We start from the raw sequence: 23,449 nt of genomic DNA, 5'->3' as shown, positions 1-23,449 counted from the left end.
AACCACAGTCGCACCGCCCACGCACCCATCATGAACGTTATGGAAGATGTTAGATCTTCTCGCGTTCCCCGGTCGAACCACTGTTGCTCCCCGGTCGATCATCAATCGCTCTGCTGGAGTGACGTTCGGTTGCGGAGCAGAGCGAAAGTCTGTACGCACCTTAATGGTTAGATATAAAATTGGACTATTAAATAATAGGCTACATTTGTTGCTGGAGCCTTCTGAGTGTCTCAGCAAAACTAGTAGTTCTGTGAACAGTAGACCTCACGCAGTATTCTCATTCACAAGTACCTGATTGAAACTATAGACCTTATGGAAATACAGCAATAGACCAAAGGCCTTAAAGAGATATCTTCAAGGTCTTTGCAATAGACTGACTTCTCCACACATCTGTGTAATCACTTGTCAGCTGATTTATGATGAATAATTCTATAGTCTGATTTTTACTCTAATAAATTGGCGTATGAAGAAAGCTCCTTTTTCCTTTTATATTATCCTTGAAATGAAAAATTTCCGTCGACGCGCAATTAAAAAAGGAACATACCTGTCAAATTTCATGAAAATTATTACCGCGTCTCGCGTTTTCAGTGCAAAACAGATTATGGAATATTGATGAGCCTCTAACCACATCCTAGCTTTTGAGTGTCATTAATTCTTTTCTATCAACTTTATATAATTATGATCATAAAAAGAGATCCTTATTGATGTTGGTTTCTACGTGAACTATTAAAAACTTCTAACATGCTTTACTCATGATGCTGCCATCAAACGTATAAAGGCAATAGCTGACAAAAACTGCTCTGATAGCTTACTACTCGGTATTTGCATCACATATGGGCTATGGAATAATAGCATGGGGAGAAGCCCCACAAACCTACATTGTGCAAGTTCTAAAAAGTAAAGTACTCAGCTCAACCTATGCGTGAGTAATACAACTGTATCATATTGCTATTAATGAGGCCTGTATAAGGTTTTGAGTCCCTTTTGTAGTAGAGAAATGTTAAATTCAAAGCAATCCTCTTTAGGGCATTTTATAGCTTCTTGAACAATATTCATTGGATACAAGAAATCTTCTCTAAATGTAATGTTCTGGATTGAAAGTATATTTAAGACTAATATTACTGTAATTTATGAATTTTAATCAAGATAATTTATTGAATTACTTGGCCGGTTGCACAGAAGACATTTAAACTTAGTTTTCTCTTATTGGTTCTCGTTAAATTAATCAAGATTTAAATTTAACCGGCACCAAGTGCTGCAGTGCGTTTACTGCTCAGCTCGAGCTAGCTCTTTCAGGGAATTAGTTCCTGATGTTTTATTTTGTCCAATTTTACTAAATTGTTACCATTTTTACAGTGTATATTTTATAAATTTTTACGTGATTTTATGAGGAAGAAATAAATTTCTCAGAGTATTATTAAAAAAAACACGGTGTATCTTTATAAACGTTTGAAATCTCGCGCCTAGTTGGGCTACCAATCCAAAGTCGATGTCAGTATCACAATCTCGATAATGGTATCGATATCAATAAGTCGATATCTGCAAAACGAGATATCCATTATCCATTCCTTATTTTTAGGTTAGACGCTCGCATCACGTGTGAATTTCAGATTATCAGTTTGAAAGGATTTTATAAATTGAAAAAAAACTTAGAATCAATATAAAAACTGTAAAAACAACTATAAATAGCCTATTCTAATGTGTTTTTGATATTTTTAATAGTGTGCCTTCTCTGTAAAAATGATTGAACGACAGTACAATGTTTATGTTGGTGGAACAACAGGAGTTTTCAAAGGTAAGTTTGCCAAAACTTAATCCCAATTGTTTGTTTTTTTTGGGTTGATAATTCTGTTTAATTATTCATCCTTCTTCTAATTGTATCATATAAATTGAAATATGATTTCTAATATCTCTATTGTTTGTAAAAGCTGTGTTGTCAGATGGACAATATTTTGCTACTGTAACTGGCTGTTTTTATCAATATAATCAACATAATTAAATTACTTTCTTAATAAGTCCTATTTTTCAATTTTAAGTTTGCATCCAAGAAAGACTACAATTCCGCCGCATACTGAACTTGTCTATATTATTTTCAAGTTGCGATGGCAGAGTTTTGGGTTGAGCTTTTTACCCCAAACCATTGTGCATTAGTATTTTTTGAAGAATTTATTGGCTAAGTTGTAGTTCATATACCCAACCCCAACCAGCTTGTGTCAATTTTTTTGTTGCATTTAATTGAGCAAGCTAGCCCATTTGGGGACACTTTGGTAATATGGGCTAATCCTTTGAAATTGACAAAAATGTAATACATGGTAGAACTTGTCTCAACCCCCTCTATCAATATACATAGGTCTCAATGCTGGATTATTCATTATTTACGTATGACAGATATACACAAGACAAAGCTCATGAGTATTAATAGCCTACATTTATACACTGTATATTTCTAATTTCTTTGAGATGTTGTGTAGTTTTTGGTCAGGAGAACATAAGTTTGTCTAAACGCCATTATTTGCTTGTCCATTTAGCGGCTGTGCCAAGGCTAAAAATAAACTTTCTACTGGTGAGTTTTTCGATTCAGATATCATCAAGCTATCAAAATGAAAAAGATTTCTCAGGAAAAAATTTTTTTTCCGATCATTACGTTTTGAGATATGAGCACCTGAAGTTTAAATTTTTAGGACAAAAAATTTCAAATTCGGTAAGAGATAAATCCGTGAGATGTAGAGGATGAATTCTTCATGGTATTGTTGATTGATAAAACATAAATCTTTTGAAAATATTAATTTTTGAGAAAGTTATTAAATTTACCAAAAATAACTCGACTAAAAGTTATCTTTGGTCTTTTTTAGTAAATTGAATCACTTTCTCAAAAATTGATATTTTCAAAATATTTGTGTTTTATTCAATCAACAATACCATGAAGAATTTATCCTTTAAATCTCATGGATTTATCTCTCACCGAATTTGAAATATTCTGTCCAAAAATATAAACTTTAGGCGCTCATATCTCAAAAAGTAATGATCGAAAAAAAATTTCCTGAGAAAACTTTTTCATATTGATAGCTTGAAGCTTGATGATATACAAATCGAAAAACTCTAAAAAATATCATCAGTAGAAAGATCATTTTTAAGCCTCTGCACAGCCACAGATTAGATACAGAATGGAAACTGTCAATCAAACGCCTAACCAATGCTTTTTACATGACACAAATACTAGACACGTCACGTGACCTTAGGAAGTTCCAATCCTGGTCTTCTGATTGGCTCGCGGCAGTGAACGAGATCAATTGATCCGGATCAGTAAAGTGATCCGAACTTCCCATCAATACTATTACAATGCGGAACTTCCTAACAAGATGGCGGTTTTTTTGCGCCAGGGTACTATAGTGCGGTCCACGTTATAATGTCAGTATTTTATCAACTTTGGTTTTGCTATCCTAGTTTATCATTCGACAAAGCCGGTGGTACTATCCTTTTCTAGGTCCACAACGATGCCAATTATGTTTTTGACAGTGTAGAAATATAAATAATTAATGCAGAAAATCGGTATCGCTATTCTTCTATCTTTATCCACTACCATTATAACGTGGCCCGCACTATAGCGGAGTTTCCATACTGTGGCACAGCCTTAATCAATGTGCACCATGCATCATCAAAAGCTGGATTCCGCGGCCCTTGAACTAAAGTGCAATTTGCTAGTCTGTTGACAAAAATTAGCTGTGTAACTGTATTATTTCTTGTTATAATTAGTTGTCAGTTGTTAGAATTATTGTTTATAGTAGCATTTTCCTCTCTATTCCAGGTTTAAGGATATCTCACAGTGGTTTGAAAAAGACGACGAACCTTGTCGATGTTAAGGAAGTGTCGAACAAGAGAGAGATAACATGCATGAACTGGTCGATGGCGGACAGCAGTCAGATTGTGATGGGATATTGCGATCAGACGGTCAGGATGTACGACACTGCAGCTCATGGGTTTGTCTTTGATAATAAACTGAATTGCGGACAAGGATCCATTGTTGGGGTCTCGTCTCATAACAAGTGAGTTATATAAATTCAAAGTAGCCTACATGAAAGTAAAACTATTTGTTACCGTGAAACATAGTCTATACTAACCTTATGGAAATACAGCAATAGACTGGCTTCTCCAAACATCTGTGTAATCACTTGTCAGCTGTTTTATGATGAATAATTCTATAGTCTGATTTTTACTCTTATATTGGCATATGAAGGAGGCTCCTTTTTCCTTTTATATTATCCTTTAAATGCAAAATTTCCAAAAACCTTGTATATACGTAGACGCGCAATTAAAAAAGGAACTTACCTGTCAAATTTCATGAAAATCTATTACCACGTTTTGCCGTAAATGCGCAACATATAAACATTAAGAGAAATGCCAAACCGTCGACTTGAATCTTAGACCTCACTTCGCTTGGTCAATAATAAGAGTATTATACTCGTATAACTAAAGTTACTAGCAGACTGAAGGCCGATCTCCAGGCCTTCAATGGCTTTCGTTGACCTTTGCTCCGTTGATCATTTTTGTCGAGCGAAGGCCAGCGCTAGCAAGCCACCCGTCCACACTTGTCGAGCAATGCGGTGCTGTTTCCTTTTTTGTCGTCTGCTCTGCTGTTTTTAATATGCAATTGAGTTTCTATATAGGTCTAATTGTTATCAATTATTATTGTTGCGTTACTTTTTTATTGTCTTTTCATAGGTTTTTTTAAATAGTTTCCAGTGTTCATTGCGGCAAAAGAAAAGTATAGCAGTATCTACTTTGTGGAATTTAGACAAGGATATCAACACCAATGTCAATCACATAAGCCTGGTTTCTGGTTTTCACTAGTAGAGTTAGTGGTCAAGTAACTGGCATACTAAGGCTCAACTGACACTTACGCGACTCAGGTCGAGAAGAGACTCGACTCTAGTCGAGAGCATGTGTTTTCAAATGGTGACAGTCGCGGAGACTAGAATCGACTGGTCTGAGTGTCACACATGCTCTCGACTAGAGTCGAGTCTCTTCTCGACCTGAGTCGCGTAAGTGTGAGTTGAGCCTAACTCTACCGAGCTAACTCTACTCTACTTGGTCGAGTAACTGTTTTCACTACAATTGAGAATAGTAGGTGAAGTGTGTTGTCTAGTGAACAGAACTCACCTTAAAATTACTGTACTCTACTAGCTCGAGACTATTTTCATTAGCATTGTAGTTGTAGAGTAGAGTGAGAAGCGGTGGTGGGGGAAGGCAAGTGGTAGAGTACTATTCCACTCTACTCTACTAAAAACTAGTACTATACCTGACTCTACTCTACCATTAACGTTTCCATTGTTAGAGTTCGCAAGATAGTTAGTACTTGCCCAGGGAACTCTACCACTTAGGCTCAACTCACACTTACGCGACTCAGGTCGAGAAGAGACTCGACTATAGTAGAGAGCATGTGTTTCCAAATGGTGACACTCAGATCAGGTCGAGAAGGGACTCGACTCTAGTGGAGAGCATGTGTTTCCAAATAATGGTGACACTCAGACCAGTCGATTCTAGTCTCCGCGACTGTTTTTGGAAACACATGCTCTCGACTAGAGTCGAGTCTCTTCTCGACCTGAGTCGCGTAAGTGTGAGTTGAGCCTTACTCTACTAATGAAAACCAGGCTATACTGTCATTATAACCCGGACCTCTCTCGAGAGAGATTGATAATAGTGTAGTAACTGGAACTAATAGTTCAAATTGGTTTAACAGTGTTCAACTTATTGAATATGTTTTTGGCTTGCTATTGGAATGCAAGGGCCGGTTACACAAAGCCGGTTAAATTTTGACCGCGGTTAATTTCACAAGAACCAATCTGAAAAGGACTTTTTGAAAGACTGATTGGTTCTCGTGGAATTAACCGCGGTTAAAATTTAACCGGCTCTTGTGCAACCGTCAGAGAAGCCGTCTTTTCAAGAAGGCCTTCTCAGATGGTTCTCGTGAAATTAATCACGGTTAAAATTTAACCGGCTTTTGTGCAACCGGCACTAAGATTGTTTTCTCTTGTTTAACAATAATGATTTGTTTTAAGGGATGTTTTTAATGTTTGATTTTATATTTCAGTGCACTTATAACAGCGGCCAAATCGGGCGAGGTGAAAATCTGGAACACAGTGAGAGACAAAGTTGAAGAAACGTTGTTGATAAAAAGTGGCGGCGAGCTGGACAGAATGTGTCACAGCAGATTCGACGTGAACTGCATCGCAACCGGAGGCAAGGAGAACGACCTGAAGCTGTGGGATGTTGAAACGGGCGCTTCCAAATTCTCTGCCAAAAATGTGAGTACACATTGAGCCCGTTCTGGGTACATGAAATGTGGTAAATTGTTCGATTCACAATCCACCCGGTAAAAAGTTCCGCGTTTCATGGGAGGAATTTTGACAGATTCTGTACCAAAGACTAGCCCTAGTAACAAGTTGCTGACCCACAGTCGAAGCCTGGTAAATTGTAACAGTACCAATTTTTTGTCAAAATCAAATTATTGCTAAATTCATATAAATAATTCACAAATAAAATCATGGAAAACAAAATTCAGTTTCATACATTAGAAATTTACTAAGAAAATTGAAAAAGCTTTCATTGAAACTAAATAATAATCTTTATATATATATATAAAGCGAAATGGCACTCACTCACTGACTGACTCACTGACTCACTCACTCGCAGAACTAAAAATCTACCATACCAGAAACGTTCAAATTTGGTAGGTATGTTCAGTTGGCCCTTTAGAGGCGCACTAAGAAATCTTTTGGCAATATTTTAACTCTAAGGGTGGTTTTTAAGGGTTTGAAGTTCGTCTTTTAGCATGTATATTCTTCTTATTCTCTTAATTATAATTGAAAAATGTCCATACCATAATATGTTAATATAGAACTATAATTTAGAGAGAGTACATCTTCGAAACAGTTGTTGGTAACTGAATTAATAATTTTGTTAGGTTGGCATTAAGTTGAGTTGACTTTGTTAGGTTGGCACCAAGTTGAAGATTGAAATGCATTTATCGCGGAAAAATTGATTGGGCACTGCTACTTCAATCAGAGCTATTCCTGGGAATATTATATTACTAGCCGTCAGGCTCGCTTCGCTCGCCATACCGTTTAGCCAGACGTTTAGTCTGGACCACCGACTGGATCATCCTAACATATGATGAAAATGATCAAATGAAAAATGCAGGCGAGCGAAGCGAGCCTGCTGATCTCATTCTTGGACGATCCAGTCGGTGGTCCAGGGGGTGGAGCCCCCTGGCTAGACGGATATGGCGAGCGAAGCGAGCCTGACGGCTAGTATATAATATTGGCGTTGCCAGCAAAACAAAGTTTGTGAAGAGCTCTGATTGGTCGATTGAATTGTAGTCTGCTTGCTTCTCTGCGCAAGCGCTGATAGCTTGTTTTCTCACCATAGCATAGCCATAGAATACATAACCACAAAATTATGTTTGATAACCATTCGTTGAATGATTTTTTCTTTATAAACGGGTATATTATTTTTCCTACAGTTACCTTGAAAAGTGTCGATTCCTGCACTGATTACAGAATGCAAAGATTCACTTTTCCGCTCTAGTGCGGGAAAAATTTTTTTCGCCACACTTGGATGTAATGAGCTGGTTTACGTTCGCCATATGGAGGCCGAAAGTGATTGTTTTCCGACCAGGCCGGTAAAACTTTACGGCCCTAGGGCTGTAAAATGACCTTGAATAACAGCTGATCGTGTCCGATCTCACAAAAATCATAGAGAGATAATCTCATAACGACTGTAATAATCTATATAATTATGTATCGTGAATCGCGGTATTATGTCTATAATATATTTTATAAACTACTGTTTCATAATTTATTATTGTGTTTTTGATATCAAACAATGAATACAATGGCTGCATTGTCCATTGTCAGAAAGGTACGTATCGCAAGTATTTAAAAGTGAAGAATCGAATTTGAAATCAAAGTACAATAATTGTATCAATATTTAAAAGTGAGGTAGAGTAATAATTGTTTCTTTTTTATTATCGAATTCCACTTCTTAATGCAATACAATCAACTATAATAACAAGAAAATACAGCAGAGATCTGAAGTTTAAAGGTAAGCCTACTGGTGAAACTCAGCCTTGACTAAAAAATTCCTAGTAATTTTTCCGTAATTCATTATTAAAACTTTTAGATAATTTTTCTTTAATATTAAACCATATAGAGAAAACATTAGGCCCACTCAAGATTGAATCTTCGAATGTTTTCTCTATGATTTCAGAGCAATATTTTGTTGTGAAAATTCCGGCAAACCGGCTTCAAATATGCCGCTATAAGTTACACTATTTATAGTAGCCTACATACGTTACCTGACTTAAGTCAGAGTGAAAATTTTATTGTGAAACAGATAATAATATTAATTTTAATAATATAAGTCATGAGCCAAAGTCTGTTGTACCTTTGACTATAGAAAGAACCTTCTTCTATAGAAAGAACAACCTTCTTCTATAGAAAGAACAACCTTCTTTCTATAGTCAAAGGTTGTACGCTTTTTAGGAGTGAAGTAAACTTTTTTAGAAGTCTAGTTTACAGTATTACGTGTATGCTAAGTGTTATCAGTCAGGCCTCTACGTTTAACAATACGCAATGGCCGAGAGTGTAAAGGCGTAATTCATCAGAACCCAAAGCTCAGTGAATAACAAACATGATCTAGGTTCGAATCTCGGTCAATGACATTTTTTTTGTCGAATTTCGACTTTTATTAGCTATTTTTTATATTAGTTACCATAATTTAAATTTCAATCAATTTTTTAGATATATTTTGAGACAAAACTGTGAAATATGCAATTATATTAATTTTTTCATCACATTATTTCAAAATAGTAATGAAAATTCTATTCATCCATCTATCCATAGATATTGCACCGGGCGCAAAGCGTGAGCTATAAAAATTCAAACAATTATTCGAAATATTAATAGTATAAAAATATGGTCACTATTGTAAATTATTAATTAGTAATATTGAAATTAATTGACAGTAAAAGTTGTCATAACCAAGATTCAAACTATCAAAATAGGCTGTTTGAATTTTATTAATTTTTCAATTTCTTATAAATATTGGGAAGTTTTTTTTTGGTGTGGCGAAAAATAGCGTTCGCAACACGGGCAAAAATTTTTTTCCGGCTCTCGAACGCTTCAAGTTCTCGACTTCGTCTCGAACTTGAAAACCGCGATCTCGAGCCGGAAAACTTACATTTTCGACCCTAGGTGCGAAATATACTATTCTGCACTCCAGATTTGCAACATGGCAACACAAAATAGTTGCTGGGTTATATGGAGGATTAGTGCACGAAAACAAAAATTAAGTTGGTAACAATGACTGTGGTTAGATTTAGATAAGAAACATTTCAATGGCTACCCTACATTTATGATAAAATCCCAATCTAGAAATCCAAAACAAGAATAATGTTCATCTAAATCATAATTAAATAATCATCATTTACGAATTCTCATCATTTAATAATAAATAATAGTTCTTTTCTATTGATAATTATTATTTCAACTGCAAGAAATGAGAGAAGTAGCAAATATACATTATAAAATTCGAATTTTGAGGTTAAATGATTACCGTTTGATATTCATATAAATAAAAATAATAAAAACATAACAATACTACAATAAATATTCTCTGTTGTCTATGTTATTTTTATAAATATTTTTCAGTTTACTTTGAGCATTTTTCTCGGTAATTTGAGCAAAAGTCTAAATTTCTGAATCGTGTCTCAGTAATTCTTAGCTGGATGAAACAAACTTAGGTACGATTCTTCCCGCTAGGTCGCGCGCTTGTCGGTTCAGCCATCTTGTTGTGTTCAGCCATCTTGCAGCTTGGTTCAGCCAACAAGCTGTTGGTGTGTATTTTGAATGTGAATTTTTTGTTCCATCTGTATTTTTTCTGATTCTTGAATGAATAAAAATGAGAACTTTGGCTGAGAATTTTTAACTTCAATTGGATTATTAATTTTTAAATGAATCAAGGTTGTTATTAATAACAGCATCACACACACACACACACAAACATTTGATGGATTTCAGCCATCATTTTACCAATAATTACTGACTTTTCATATTCAATGGTAACTGTAGGAAAAATTAAATGTGAAATACGTGCGCAAAGTTCCTCTGCTGCACTCAAGAAGCCATTCCGCCCTCGCCTACGGCTCGGGCATAAACGTTTCTTTCGGTGCAGCAAACTGTCACTTTGCGCACTAGTTGCACAAATAACTATTGTGTATTATTGACGGGTAGTATTGTAGTCTAGTGGCCCCCCGCCGATAGGCAAAGCTACAGGGCCCGGAATATAATATAAAATGTATTCATTAGATCTGCAGTATATGATAATAATACAGTTGCTTTTACTAGGATTGACTTTAATCGTCATCATCATCGCCTTTATGTTTCAATATTATTTATTTTGGTAATATTTGTTTACTTAGTTGTGAATAATTTGTAATTGTTGTTTATTTTTTCAGGTGAGACCAGATGAGCTCGAATTGCGTGTCCCTGTGTGGGTATCTGACCTTACATTTATGCCTGATACACCAAAAGTGGCGGTCGCCTCTCGATATGGTTTCGTAAGTAGGCTACAACATTTTCAATTATTTATAAAGTTAAATTCATTACCGTTTTGTCTACAAAAAGTATTATTATTATTATTATCATTAGTATTATTTTGGGATGGCTTGGATGGTGGGCAATCCCGTCGGAAATAAATATGAGAAGCTTTTGTATTGAAAAAAATGGATTAATTAACTGTAAGTAAAATGTATGGGTCCGCTAAGTTTTGGTAAAACCTGTATGTATCTTGATACAGTACAGATTCACAGTGACTGTTATCAGTTTTCTATAATGAGGTCCACGTTATAATGGCAATGGTATTGCTACCCTAGTCTATCATTCAACAAAGCGGATAGCGCTATCTCTTTCTTGCTTTGCTCTGTTGCCAGATCGTGTTTTAACAATGAAGAATTCATAATTAACAAAATATTTCATCTTAATTATGAAAATTCACTATGAAATTATTGAAAAATATAATGTCTAGCTTAATAGAATAGAATTGTTTATTTTAAACGAGAATGAACAGTTAATATTACATGAATAGGCTATACTCTTGAATCAGTTACCGTCTATAGAAGGCATTGACGGCAACGAAGAGGATGGAAGAGGATCGGCAACGTTGTTCTGCTATCTTTCTTCACTGCCATTATAACGCGTACCTCACTGTCACTATAGTGATAAAACTTAAACCAATATATCCTATTAACTGGAATGTATATAGGAAGTGACATTGGGTATTACCATAAAGAAAGGCATAAGAAGATATCCTATGGTATAGGACATCTATGTGCCAGTTTTCAATGTCAACTCAAGCTGATAGTCCTAGTACTTCTTTTTCGTGAAGCTATGTGACGCTGGTAGTCTCCCATACTGTGCCGTTTATACATTCTCACCAGGCTAGAATAGTAATAGTAGATAGTAGTCCACAGTAATCGGCTTCAGTTAACAAAAAACATAAATTAACCAAATCAAGGGGTATCTTCTTATGCTATCTTTTCTGGGTCGCCGTCTAGGTGTCACCCCGACTATTTATTATTATTATTATTATTTTACAAAGGTGATTTTCTAGAAGTATTTTAGTCTTCTAAGACTTCCTGACACCAGGTCATTTTGGCCATAGGCAACAACCTGTACCCTCGTAAAAATATACCATTGCAGTCAAGTTGTCACCCCGACTACTTGTCACTTACTGGACCGAAGGTTTCAACTTGTCATGACCGTAAACGACAACCTGACACCTCGCACGCACACGTCAGAGTGTCACCCCGACTACTTGTCTCCTGTATCTACAGGGGATAGTTTGTCGGCACCCTGACGCTGGCGTCAAGGTTTCACCTCGACTACTTGTCACCAGAAGAGCACCAGTTGACCAGTTGGCACAACTTACACCGCCGCGGCGTGGGGAGGGGGGTCAAGCAATTTTTATTGCTGGTTAAGATGTAGAATTGAACTCCAAGCACTTTTGGTTCAGCAACGTTTTCCCGTCAAACGCACGGTTCGTGAGATATTCGCCATTTCTGCTATTTTTAGGACACATTTTTCGAGTTGGTTAAAAACAGAAAAAAATGAATAATAAGCTTTGAATAAAACTGAATTGAATAAAACTTTTTAATGAAGAGCCAGCCAGAATGGTGATTTCTTGTGGTGTAGAATCGAGGTGATAGGTTGTCGTGACCGTAGACGACAACCTGTACCCTCGTAAAAATATACCATTGCCGTCAATTTGTCACCCCGACTACTTGTCACCTACTGGACCGAAGGTGCCAACTTGTCATGACCGTAAACGACAACCTGACACCTCGCACCCCCGCGTCACAGTGTCCCCCGACTAGTTGTCACCTCCTTAGAAAGGAGACAAGTAGACGGGGACGGCTCACGTCAACCTGTCCCCTCAAACCCGGTTTTAAAAGGGAACAGGTTGACGGGGTGTCAAGTAGTCGGGGTGACACCTAGTCGCGTTCCCTCTTTTCTCTATGGTATTATAAGCAATGACAATAATATTAGGAATTGAAGGACTTATTTGTTTCTTGGATTGACGATGAGTTATAACAATATTACCAGACCTAATTCATCTAATGGGGGAACCTGTATTGACAATATCATCACTACCATCAGTGAAGGTTCTTTTACATGTGGGGTTGAAAAGACATGGTACTCAGATCATTGGGCTCTCACATTTAAAACAAGATTATTTTCAAAACATTCAGGAAGCAATTGCACAGAAACCAAAACTATTCGACACATCAACAGTGACAGTATTATACATTTTCAAAATTTGCTACATAAAATAAATTGGACGGACCTATATAGAGATGGCAATCTAGAACTAAAAACCTCCTTTTTCCTGAGTACACTCAAGAATATTGTGGATTTGACATTTCCATTGAAGACTGTAAAATTGAAGACAACAGCTCCTAAGCCAGGCAAAATCTATAGTGTTGAATTAATGAATATCAAGAATATGTGTGATCTGCTCTATGATGTTTATCTTAATACTGGTGATAATGAAATAAAGATTCTGTATAAAATTAGAAAAAAGGAATTCAAAGACATGTTAGTGACTCTAAGGAAGACACAAAATGACAAAAAAATTATTGAATCCAAAACAAGAGCAGGGCAATTTGGGGTATAATTAAAAAACTGAGTAAATCCAAGTCAATGATTAAAAAAGGCTCACTAAACTCAAATCAGTTCAACAATTCTTTACAGAAAACATAGATAAAATTGTAGCTGAAGTTGAAAGTAAAAGTTGCAGTCATAGTGCAATGGACTTTTTGAGAGCTGGTTACTGTGCGCCCACGTCCAGATTTGAATTTGAATTAGTTGAAACAGATAACATAATTAATATACTCAAGAAAATGAAGGGGAGTAATAGTGCAGACGTCTATGACATTAGTCCTAGGATGCTTAAACTCAGTCTTGATTATATTATAGATCCTCTTACACACTTAGTTAATAGTTCAATCCTTGAAGGTGTTTTTCCACAAAGCTTGAAGATGAATAAAGTTCTGCCCATATATAAAAAAGGCTGTAGATCAGATTATAATAACTTTAGACCTATTAACATAACCACTACTGTTTCAAAAGTACTTGAAAAGGCTCTAAATGATCAAATGTGGATTACTTCGAAAGAAACAATCTTTTCAACAATTCTCAGTTTGGATATAGGACTGGGAGAAATACGGTTAGAGCTGCAATTGATCTATACAGGGATTGTCTGAATTCTTTGGAAAACAAGAAATTTACTCAGACTAAATTGTTTGACCTGTCAAAAGCATTTGACACTGTATCGCACAAATTGTTGCTAGATAAGCTTGCATTTTATGGCTTCCAGGAAAGATCTTTGAGACTGGTAGAATCTTATTGGGGGATCGATTCCAGAAGGTTGTTTTGAGGAATCTGAGTCACAGTATCTACCTGTCTCCCATGGCGTGCCTCAGGTTCTATTTTAGGGCCTATTTTGTTCATCGTCTATATAAATGATCTACCAACAATTGTAAACCCTCCAGCCAAAAGCTATTTGTTTGCGGATGATCTGTGTGTTTTTCTGAGCTTTCCCACAGTAGTTTCATTGAGTCAAGCTTCCCAGGACTTGGCTGATTCGATCGAAAGCTGGTGTAATTCAAATTTATTATGTGTAAACTCTGATAAAGTTCAGAACTTGACTATCAGTTATAATAGAAGACTGACTATGAATGAGGAGAAAGAGGCAAAGTTTCTGGGCTTCACACTTGACACTTGCCTTAGTTGGTCCCAGCATATTGACATTGTTGCTAGCAAGCTGAATAAGGGAGTCTTCTTAATTAGAAAACTGAGGTCATATGTCAGTTTGGATGTTTTAAAGGTGATTTATTATGCTCACATCAATTCTCATCTGTCATATGGCACCATACTTTGGGGTTCCAGAGCTTACAGTGGTAGACTTTTTAGAATACAGAGAAAGGCTATCAGACTGATTTGTGTGCTTTCTAAGCGAGCACAGTGTGAAGAGCATTTTCAAGTTCTGGAATATTGACTCTACCTTCAATATTTGTTCAACAGAGCCTTATTTATGTTAAGGAGAATTTGGAGAAGTTTGTGGAGCAGGGGGTAGTTCATAGCCATAACACTAGAAATAGGGGTAATTTGACTACTTATCGGTATACCTATTCTAGTACACAAAAAACATTTCTATTTTTATCAATAAAATTGTTCAATTCACTTCCTGAAGATCTTAGAAATATGGAGAATGGAACTTTTAAAATTCATATGAAACGTTTCTTAGCAGCTAACCCTTTAAACAAGATTGAAGATTTTTATACATTAGCTAGGAATATTCGGTTATAAGATGAAAATCAGGTCACATATTATCATAGGGTACTGATAGTGTAACTTACTGATGTAATATATTTTATTTTGTATCATGTTGTATATATTTGACACTTGTATTGTATCTGATGACCTCAGATATTGCTGCAATAAAGATTCTATTCTATTCTATTCTATTCTATTCTATCTTTTCTGGGTCGCCGTCTAGGTGTCACCCCGACTATTTATTATTATTATTATTATTATTTTACAAAGGTGATTTTCTAGAAGTATTTTAGTCTTCTAAGACTTCCTGACACCAGGTCATTTTGGCCATAGGCAACAACCTGTACCCTCGTAAAAATATACCATTGCAGTCAAGTTGTCACCCCGACTACTTGTCACTTACTGGACCGAAGGTTTCAACTTGTCATGACCGTAAACGACAACCTGACACCTCGCACGCACACGTCAGAGTGTCACTCCGACTACTTGTCTCCTGTATCTACAGGGGATAGTTTGTCGGCACCTGACGCTGGCGTCAAGGTTTCACCTCGACTACTTGTCACCAGAAGAGCACCAGTTGACCAGTTGGCACAACTTACACCGCCGCGGCTGGGGGGGGGGGGTCAATCAATTTTTATTGCTGGTTAAGATGTAGAATTGAACTCCAAGCACTTTTGGTTCAGTAACAATTTCCCGTCAAACGCACGGTTCGTGAGATATTCGCCATTTCTGCTATTTTTAGGACACATTTTTTCGAGTTGGTTGAAAACAGAAAAAAATGAATAATAAGCTGTGAATAAAACTGAATTGAATAAAACTTTCAAATGAAGAGCCAGCCAGAATGGTGATTTCTTGTGGTGTGGAATCGAGGTGATAGGTTGTCGTGACCGTAGACGACAAACTGTACCCTCGTAAAAATATACCATTGCCGTCAAGTTGTCACCCCGACTACTTGTCACCTACTGGACCGAAGGTGCTAACTAGTCATGACCGTAAACGACAACTTGACACCTCGCACCCCCGCGTCACAGTGTCCCCCGACTAGTTGTCACCTCCTTAGAAAGGAGACAAGTAGACGGGGACGGCTCACGTCAACCTGTCCCCTCAAACCCGGTTTTAAAAGGGAACAGGTTGACGGGGTGTCAAGTAGTCGGGGTGGCACCTTGTCGCGTTCCCTCTTTTCTCTATGGTATTACTGCGAGCAGATCATTTGAAAGGATCTTTCTGTCAGTAGAAGCCATAAGAGTAAGGGTAGAGACACATGAGGCGTTTTTCGATACGGCTCGACAGAACAGGAAGCTCTCCGATTGGCTGATACTCTATACACCAACCCAATCAGCCAATCTGGGAGCTTCCTCTCCTTTCGTGCCGTGCCAACTTGTTTAAAAATGCCTCGTGTGTCTTTGCCATATATTATATAATAATATGAGTATATAATATACAGAGTGAGCGATATGTATGGGAACCCTTCAATAAGTTGGAGACTGTAGTAAATATAATACTGTTACTTCCAGGATAAGGTATTGGTCGAATAGGCTACTCTACCTTTTGACGTACAACTGAATTTCAACCCCTCATAAGGGGGTGACTCTGGGGTTGTAACTCGAATATTTCAAGTGTAAACATCCATTTGGAATAGGTCAGAAGGTCTAAGCTCAGATGAGGAAGAATATAGAGTAGTCATCAAACCAACTAAATTCAATACCTCAACCAAACATTTGATCGATGTATAAAATTTATGTTTGTATGCTGAAATTATTATTACAAACTTCATATCACTATACTAAAAAAATGTATATATTTTTTCCTTTTATTCAATGTTATTCAAAATATCAGCCAACGAATATTACTTATTAACTAATCAAATTTGAAACGGGAACTTCATCATAGCTGTTGTTTTGGCTGTCATTGTTGTTACAACTTTAGCCGACAGATAGTGCTGTCGGAGGAGAACTGTGATTACAAGCCAGCTGTTTCTGTTTACTTTTTAGATTATGTTGTAACACATTGTTTGGTGACATACGTTTTTAAAAATTATTTTATTAGCAGTTTTTATAAAAATGTAGGTGGAGGAAAAATGTTGTGTATATCACGAGTGAAAAATGTTTTTTCTCCCTCAGGAAAATTGTTGCCCTCGGCTTCGCCTCGGGCTTCAAACTTTTCCCTCAGGGAGAAAATACAGCACTTTTCACTCTAGATATACAAATAACTATTTCGTGACGCTGATTCTTTTTCTTTTTCTCTCATACTGTGCCGTTCTTACACTCTCACCCCAACAAAACAGTAATAGTAGATAGTACTTGACAGTAATCGGCTTCAGTTAACAAAAAACATAAATTAATCAAATCAAGGGGTATCTTCTTATGCTATATTTTCTCTATAGTATTACTACGAGCAGAACAGAACAATTTAAAGTATCTCATTAATAATAGAAGCCAAAGGAATAAGGGTAGACACACGAGGCGTTTTTCGATACGGCTCGACAGAACAGGACGCAAATCGATTGGCTGATACTCTGTACACCAACCCAATCAGCCAATCTGGGAGCTTCCTCTCCTGTCGTGCCGTGCCAACTTGTTTAAAAAATGCCTCGTGTGTCTTTGCAATATATTTTATTATAATTTATGTAGATAATTATATATGCCATATTTAATTTTATCTTGGACTTTGTCACCTATACATTTTGAAGAAAATAGCACAAGGGCTACCTTATTATTTCATCTACCAATGTTATTATATTATTGTCATATGCATTGTAAATAAATAAAATATAAATAATTAGTTCTGATAATTTTTTATAGCTTTATTGTGAAACATCCCTTGCAATTTTGATTAATTGAATTCTTTTGTATTATTTCAGGTTCGTCTGTACGATCCTAGCTCTTCGTTCAGAAGACCAGTCATCAATCTGAAAGTTCCCGATCAGGCTTTCACTTGTATATCAACATGTCCCAGAGAAAAGTACGTTTTTTTCCATTTTATCTTTCTTCCTTCATGTTCCTTTTTTGTCTTTTGCAATGAAAATTTGTTGTTGCTTCAGCTTCCAATCCTGTAAATATATTTTGTAATAACATGGACAGCAATAATTTATTTTAATCCAGTAGCTAGTAGTAGCTCTGGTTAGAACTATTACCTTAAGCCTCATTTCCATCACCACAGATTCAGCGCTGTAACATGACTGGAGATCAAATGACGGCAACTTGTAATAATGAAAACGGTCCACAACATTTCAACTGGGCAGCTCCTTGTGCCAGTCCAATGTACCGCACAAGTGTTGTTGCGGATTCGTATTTCGCAATTGATTACTCATCTCTTTTTCTCTCAAATTCTAAATTCCTTATAAATAAGGATGGAAAGATTATGTTGCAGCACCGACTATAATGCAGTTTGCGCCGAAATGGAAAAAAGAGAAGAAAATTTGTTAAATTCGCTCAACAAGCTAGCACAGCTTGCCATGTTGCTGTGATATTGCAAATTTCAAGAATGGAAACCAGGCTTTATTCATTGAAATAATTCTTATATCAGAGAAAAATTGTTCATTAGCCTATTAGACTAGATTGCAATAAAAACAAATAAATAAAATTATTAAAATCGAAAAACTTATTTGGGTAGGTTTTAATAAGTTTTTCATCATATCTTAGGCTCAACTCACACTACCTCGACTCAAATCGTACGACTCCAGTCTCTCGTCCTTTCATCGTTTTTGCTAATTTAATTGTCACTACTTCAGTTCCATGCTACTTCATTTCTAACCTCACGTTATTATATAATAATAATATCGATTGACCTGGCTGGCTAAGGTCTGGTGTCAGAGTTTTCAGGTCGCAACTGATCAATTTCAGGGCCTCTGACATGGCCTAATGTCTGCTTTTTAGGCAGCCGGGACTGACGACTTAACGTGTTCATCCGAAACCTCACGTTATTAAAAATATAAGATTCAATTCGTCACTACTTCGCATGTAACAAATTTTATAATGATTATTATGAATATATTGTCTTATCTAATTCTTAATATTGTCTTATCTAAATTTATAAAACATCACTTTCATCAAACATAACCCTACTTTCATTAAAATTGCACGGTACTACGCAACTCAAGTCGAGGCTCGACCAACATGTCGAGTCGACGCTCGACTCAGTCTCACAGTGGTGAGGTCGCGGAGACTAGAGTCGACTGGTGTGAGTGTCACCATTTGGAAACACATGCTGCGTCGAGAAGAGACTAGAGCTGCAGTCTCTTCTCGACTTGAGTCGTGTAAGTGTGAGTTGAGCCTAAAGCTTCCTCATAGCTAAAGTAATATGAAATAATATGGTCGTATTATTCTCTATCTTATTTATTCGCACAAATGACACTGAACGTAAATAGCATGTAAATACAGTCATTTATCAACGCGACTATAATCTATCATGCAAATAAATTAATCACGTCTGCATGATTGAGTTAAGTTCCAGATAAACGTTGTGTGTGTTTGGCGAGAGTTGGAAAATACCCTTTTGTTTCATCCATAGGCCCGTAGACCCACGAAAAGCAACCCACGCCGTGGGATGTTTTGTGAACCATTGCTATAATATTACTCATAATCAATCAACTGACAAGTAGATTATTCATTGCATGTATTATTATAATTATACAGATGTCTGGAGAAGCCTAGCAATGGTTTGCAAAACATCCTACGGCGTGGGTTGTTATTAGTGGATTAGCGTGGGTCTACTTTGCGGCGGGCCTATTTGTTTCATCCAAATGTTTGTTTCATATTTTCGGCAACAATTTTGCAGTCACGTGTTGGTGGGCAGTGGAACAGGACACATGTTTCTGGTGGACCTTCGGGGCAAGGGTCTGTTGCTGAACCACTACAAGGGCTTCGTGGGGGGTGTTCGGCACATCGCGTGCCCCCCCTTGGAGCCGCTCGTCGTTACGGTCGGACTGGACAGGCATATTCGTGTGCATGATCTCAACACCAAGCAGCTCTTGCTCAAGGTATTGTTTGATGCATTAATCCACTATTTCTAATTTAAAACAATCACTTGAATACAACCCAACTTTTATCGGAAATCATTAGGCTGGCCACAAACGGTTAAACGAGCATGCACATACACAGTCGACTTACATCGTTGAGTCATCACAGCGAAACGCTTCGAACAATATTTTTCGAGTTCAGGTTTTTATCTCCAATTTATGTTGTTCATTTTCTCTTTGCCGATCTATTTAGGTTAAATTTACTTTCTATCATTATTGACCGAGCGAAGTGAGGTCTAAGATTCAAGTCGACGGTTTGGCATTTCTCTTAATTTTTAAATTTTTAAATGTTTAAATGTTGCGCATTTACGGCGAAACGCGGTAATAAAATTTTATGAAATTTGACAGGTATGTTCCTTTTTTAATTGCGCGTCGACGTATATACAAGGTTTTTGGAAATTTTGCATTTCAAAGATAATAAAAAAGGAAAAAAGAGCCTCCTTCATACGCCAATATTAGAGTAAAAATCATACCATAGAATTATTCATCATAAATCAGCTGACAAGTGACTACACAGATGTGTGGAGAAGCCAGTCTATTGCTATATTTCCATAAGGTCTATAGTTTCAATCAGGTACTTGTGGATGAGAATACTGCGTGAGGTCTACTGTTCACAGAACTACTAGTAATACTGATGTAGGCTAGCCCTACATGGATACTTAGGCTATGTACTCATGGTAGCGTCGCACCGCGCGGTGCGACGCGCGTCCAAAATTCTGCAGTTGTACACATGCATGCGTTTTATACGCGGCGTCCACCTCCAGTTAAGCAATGGAAGTTGAAGAGGTAACATGTATGTGGCTTGTGTATCGTAGATATAGCTTGAGGAAATACAATCCCAAATTTTTCAACTATTTGCGAATGTCGATTTCATCTTTTGACGAGTTGTTGGAGATCGTAAAAGACGACTTGGCATCAAGTTCTTGTTCTGTTCTTGTAATCAGTACTCGCCATATCCCATATGACACGTCGACTTTTTACTTCTTCTATAAACAATTCTGTGTCAAAATTGTTCATTTCCATGGCTGCACACTGAACAGAGTTGCTGTAAAATCACTACACAAAACAAGTGAACTAGATCAAAACTGGCGTCCGACTGCTCTCATGTGTTCAGTCCAACTGACTGTAGTGTACTGGGAACTGCGCTGTCGCCGCGCGGTTCAGGTTGAAAGTCTGGGCGGCGCAGTGCGCGGCGCGTCCAGAATTGAGTGAGCTGTGCATGTGGACGCTGCCATTATCTCCATTGTATATCGCACCGCGCGGTCGGACGCGCGTCTCAAACCGCGCGGTGCGACGCTACATAGCCTTTTGATGTGAACACCGTTGCCAAGGTGATTGTTCTGGAAACAAACTGTTTATGAAAAGATAACAAGTTAGTTTTATGAGATACGTTCAAAGATGATGTTTTATTCTATTTTTATCTTGTTCATAGATGTAGAATTTTAATGAATAAAGTATTAATTACAAAAGCACATTTACAACAATATGTAATTCTCCAGTGGTTTATTTATTGTTTATTTTGTAAGTCAACTGAGTATGTGCATGCATGATCTACCTTTAGTGCAGTCTAAAGTCGCGCGTTTACACCAAAGTTATTAACAAAGTTTTAAGAACTTATTCCTTACAGATTCTATTAGATTGAGCATAAATAGATTCTATTAGATTGAACATAACTAATCATACACATGATGAACATATTATGTGTTTGTCAAGTTCCGTTCAATCTAATAGAATCTATAAGGATTAACATTTTGTTAATAATTTTGGTGTAAACCAAAAGTAACAAAAGATTAAAAGCTTAAGAATTTTCAATTTGAAACGAATGCAGAATTTTGATTCATTCGAACTTTTTTAACAAAAATCGTCAACAGATGGAAATTACTGAGATATTGCAATTATTCAAATGCTAATGAATTAATAATTATTATTAAACGAAAATCCAAATTAAATGCTGTGATTCACCCTGAAGACTTATGAAGACATTATTTGCAAATATTGACAACAGGGTGAACAAATTAAAAAATCTTTAATAAACATATTTTTAATGAGAAGTTAGGTTATGAAGACATTTCAAATGTAAACAAACGCAAAGTAGACTAACTTTTGTTACTGCTTGAAATTTACCAATTTCTGTCAGAGATGGTGCCACCATCACCCGCCTCTCCAAGGTCTATAAATACAGGTCTTGACACTATCCCGTGATGCATTGCAAAATCGCCATTTTATGGGGTTCTAGATCACCAATTTTCAAATTTATCAGCTGTTATCATTATAGATTGAACAAAATGATGTGTTATTTTGTTATGAACAATATTATTGTTCAAGGATTATTGCTTGGCTTTGAATAATTGTAAAATAAATTCTTCCCACAGAATAATCTAACATTTAGATTTTAACTAGGAACTGAATTGTTGATTTTTAAATTAGGAACTTAAAACTCTTTTTTAGCCTCTTGTCCCAATGCCTCATGAATCATAACAAGTTACAAGAATAAGAAAAAAATTTAATAATAAGAAAATGCATTATTGAACCATTTATTATAGAAATTTCATTATTAGAAAATCGAAAACCTGAATTTACATATTATATGTACTAGAATATTGCTTTCAAAAAGCAAAATGCATGATTTTGTTATGAGCAGATTGGAATATTTCAAATGCACCGCCATGAAGACCCCACACAATGGCCGCTCCATAAGGAACACAAGTGTCATGACCTGTATTTATAGACCTTTCCTCTCCAATTAGTGTTTACTATAATCAAACACAGCCATTGTAACGTGGACCTCACTATAGTTTATTGTATTACATGTTGAAAATAGTTTTGTTTCAATATTTTGATACTTGAATTTGTTTGACAGGATTACCTGTTGTATTACATATTAAAAATAGTTTTGTTCCAATATTTTGATACTCAAATTTGTTTGACAGGAATACCTGCAGTCACGTTTGACCAGTGTGCTGCTCACGCCAGGCTTCACTATGGTCAAAGTCAAAGAAGAGGAGGAAGAAGAAGAAGTGGAGATAAAAATCGAGGAAGGCGAGGTGAAGAAAGAAGAAGAAGATGGCGACCAAGACCTGGACGCCATGTTTGATGGAATGCCGACTGTGACCGATGCGAAAAAGTCGAGAAAAGTTGCAAAGTTGGATGTTGAGGTGAAATCTGAGGATGTGAAAAAGTCGAGGAAAGTTGCAAAGTTGGATGTTGAGGATGTGAAAAAACGGAAAATTGTTAAAAAAATGAAGAGTAAAGACAGTGTGTTGTGTGACAGAAGTGTGAAAAAGAAAAAAGTCAAGTAAATTGCAATTTCAATGGTTTTTAAATTTTGTTTTTCACTTTTTTACCTCTTCCATTTTTTGTAATTTATAATTAAGGTACCTTCAGAGACCTTCATTTGGATTTAATGAATTTTAATCAGATTTAGTGAATTTTCTATTTACTAAAAGCTATCAGCACTGGTTGAATGTAAAGTATTGATGCTAATTATAAAGAATGGTGTAGTTCAAATGAAACCACATATCTAACCACAGATCTTATGTTT

The 23,449-nt window shown here is 36.4% G+C and overlaps 1 protein-coding gene across 1 annotated transcript; it reads left to right on the top strand.

The window, feature by feature from the left end:
• The first annotated feature begins 1,553 nt into the window (after positions 1-1,553).
• On the top strand, positions 1,554-23,231 carry LOC111046761 (WD repeat-containing protein 74). The gene is made up of 7 exons (XM_022332392.2): positions 1,554-1,795; positions 3,806-4,043; positions 6,089-6,302; positions 10,514-10,615; positions 17,752-17,852; positions 19,668-19,869; positions 22,839-23,231. The coding sequence occupies exons 1-7, from the start codon at positions 1,741-1,743 to the stop codon at positions 23,205-23,207; spliced, it is 1,281 nt and encodes a 426-aa protein (XP_022188084.1). The 5' UTR covers positions 1,554-1,740; the 3' UTR covers positions 23,208-23,231.
• The last annotated feature ends 218 nt before the right edge of the window (positions 23,232-23,449 follow it).

Source organism: Nilaparvata lugens, chromosome 3, assembly GCF_014356525.2.
Source record: "Nilaparvata lugens isolate BPH chromosome 3, ASM1435652v1, whole genome shotgun sequence".
Taxonomy (NCBI): Eukaryota; Metazoa; Arthropoda; class Insecta; order Hemiptera; family Delphacidae; genus Nilaparvata; species Nilaparvata lugens.
The sequence above is the reverse complement of the archived record's forward strand: the minus strand, read 5'-3'. Positions and strand labels throughout refer to the sequence as shown.

Bases quoted from the DNA above. Each gene is read 5' to 3' on its own strand.
- LOC111046761 (XM_022332392.2), top strand. From the start codon at position 1,741: ATGATTGAACGACAGTACAATGTTTATGTTGGTGGAACAACAGGAGTT. The intron at 4,044-6,088 runs GTGAGTTATATA...TTTATATTTCAG, and splicing joins GGGGTCTCGTCTCATAACAA to TGCACTTATAACAGCGGCCA. The intron at 19,870-22,838 runs GTATTGTTTGAT...TTTGTTTGACAG, and splicing joins CCAAGCAGCTCTTGCTCAAG to GAATACCTGCAGTCACGTTT.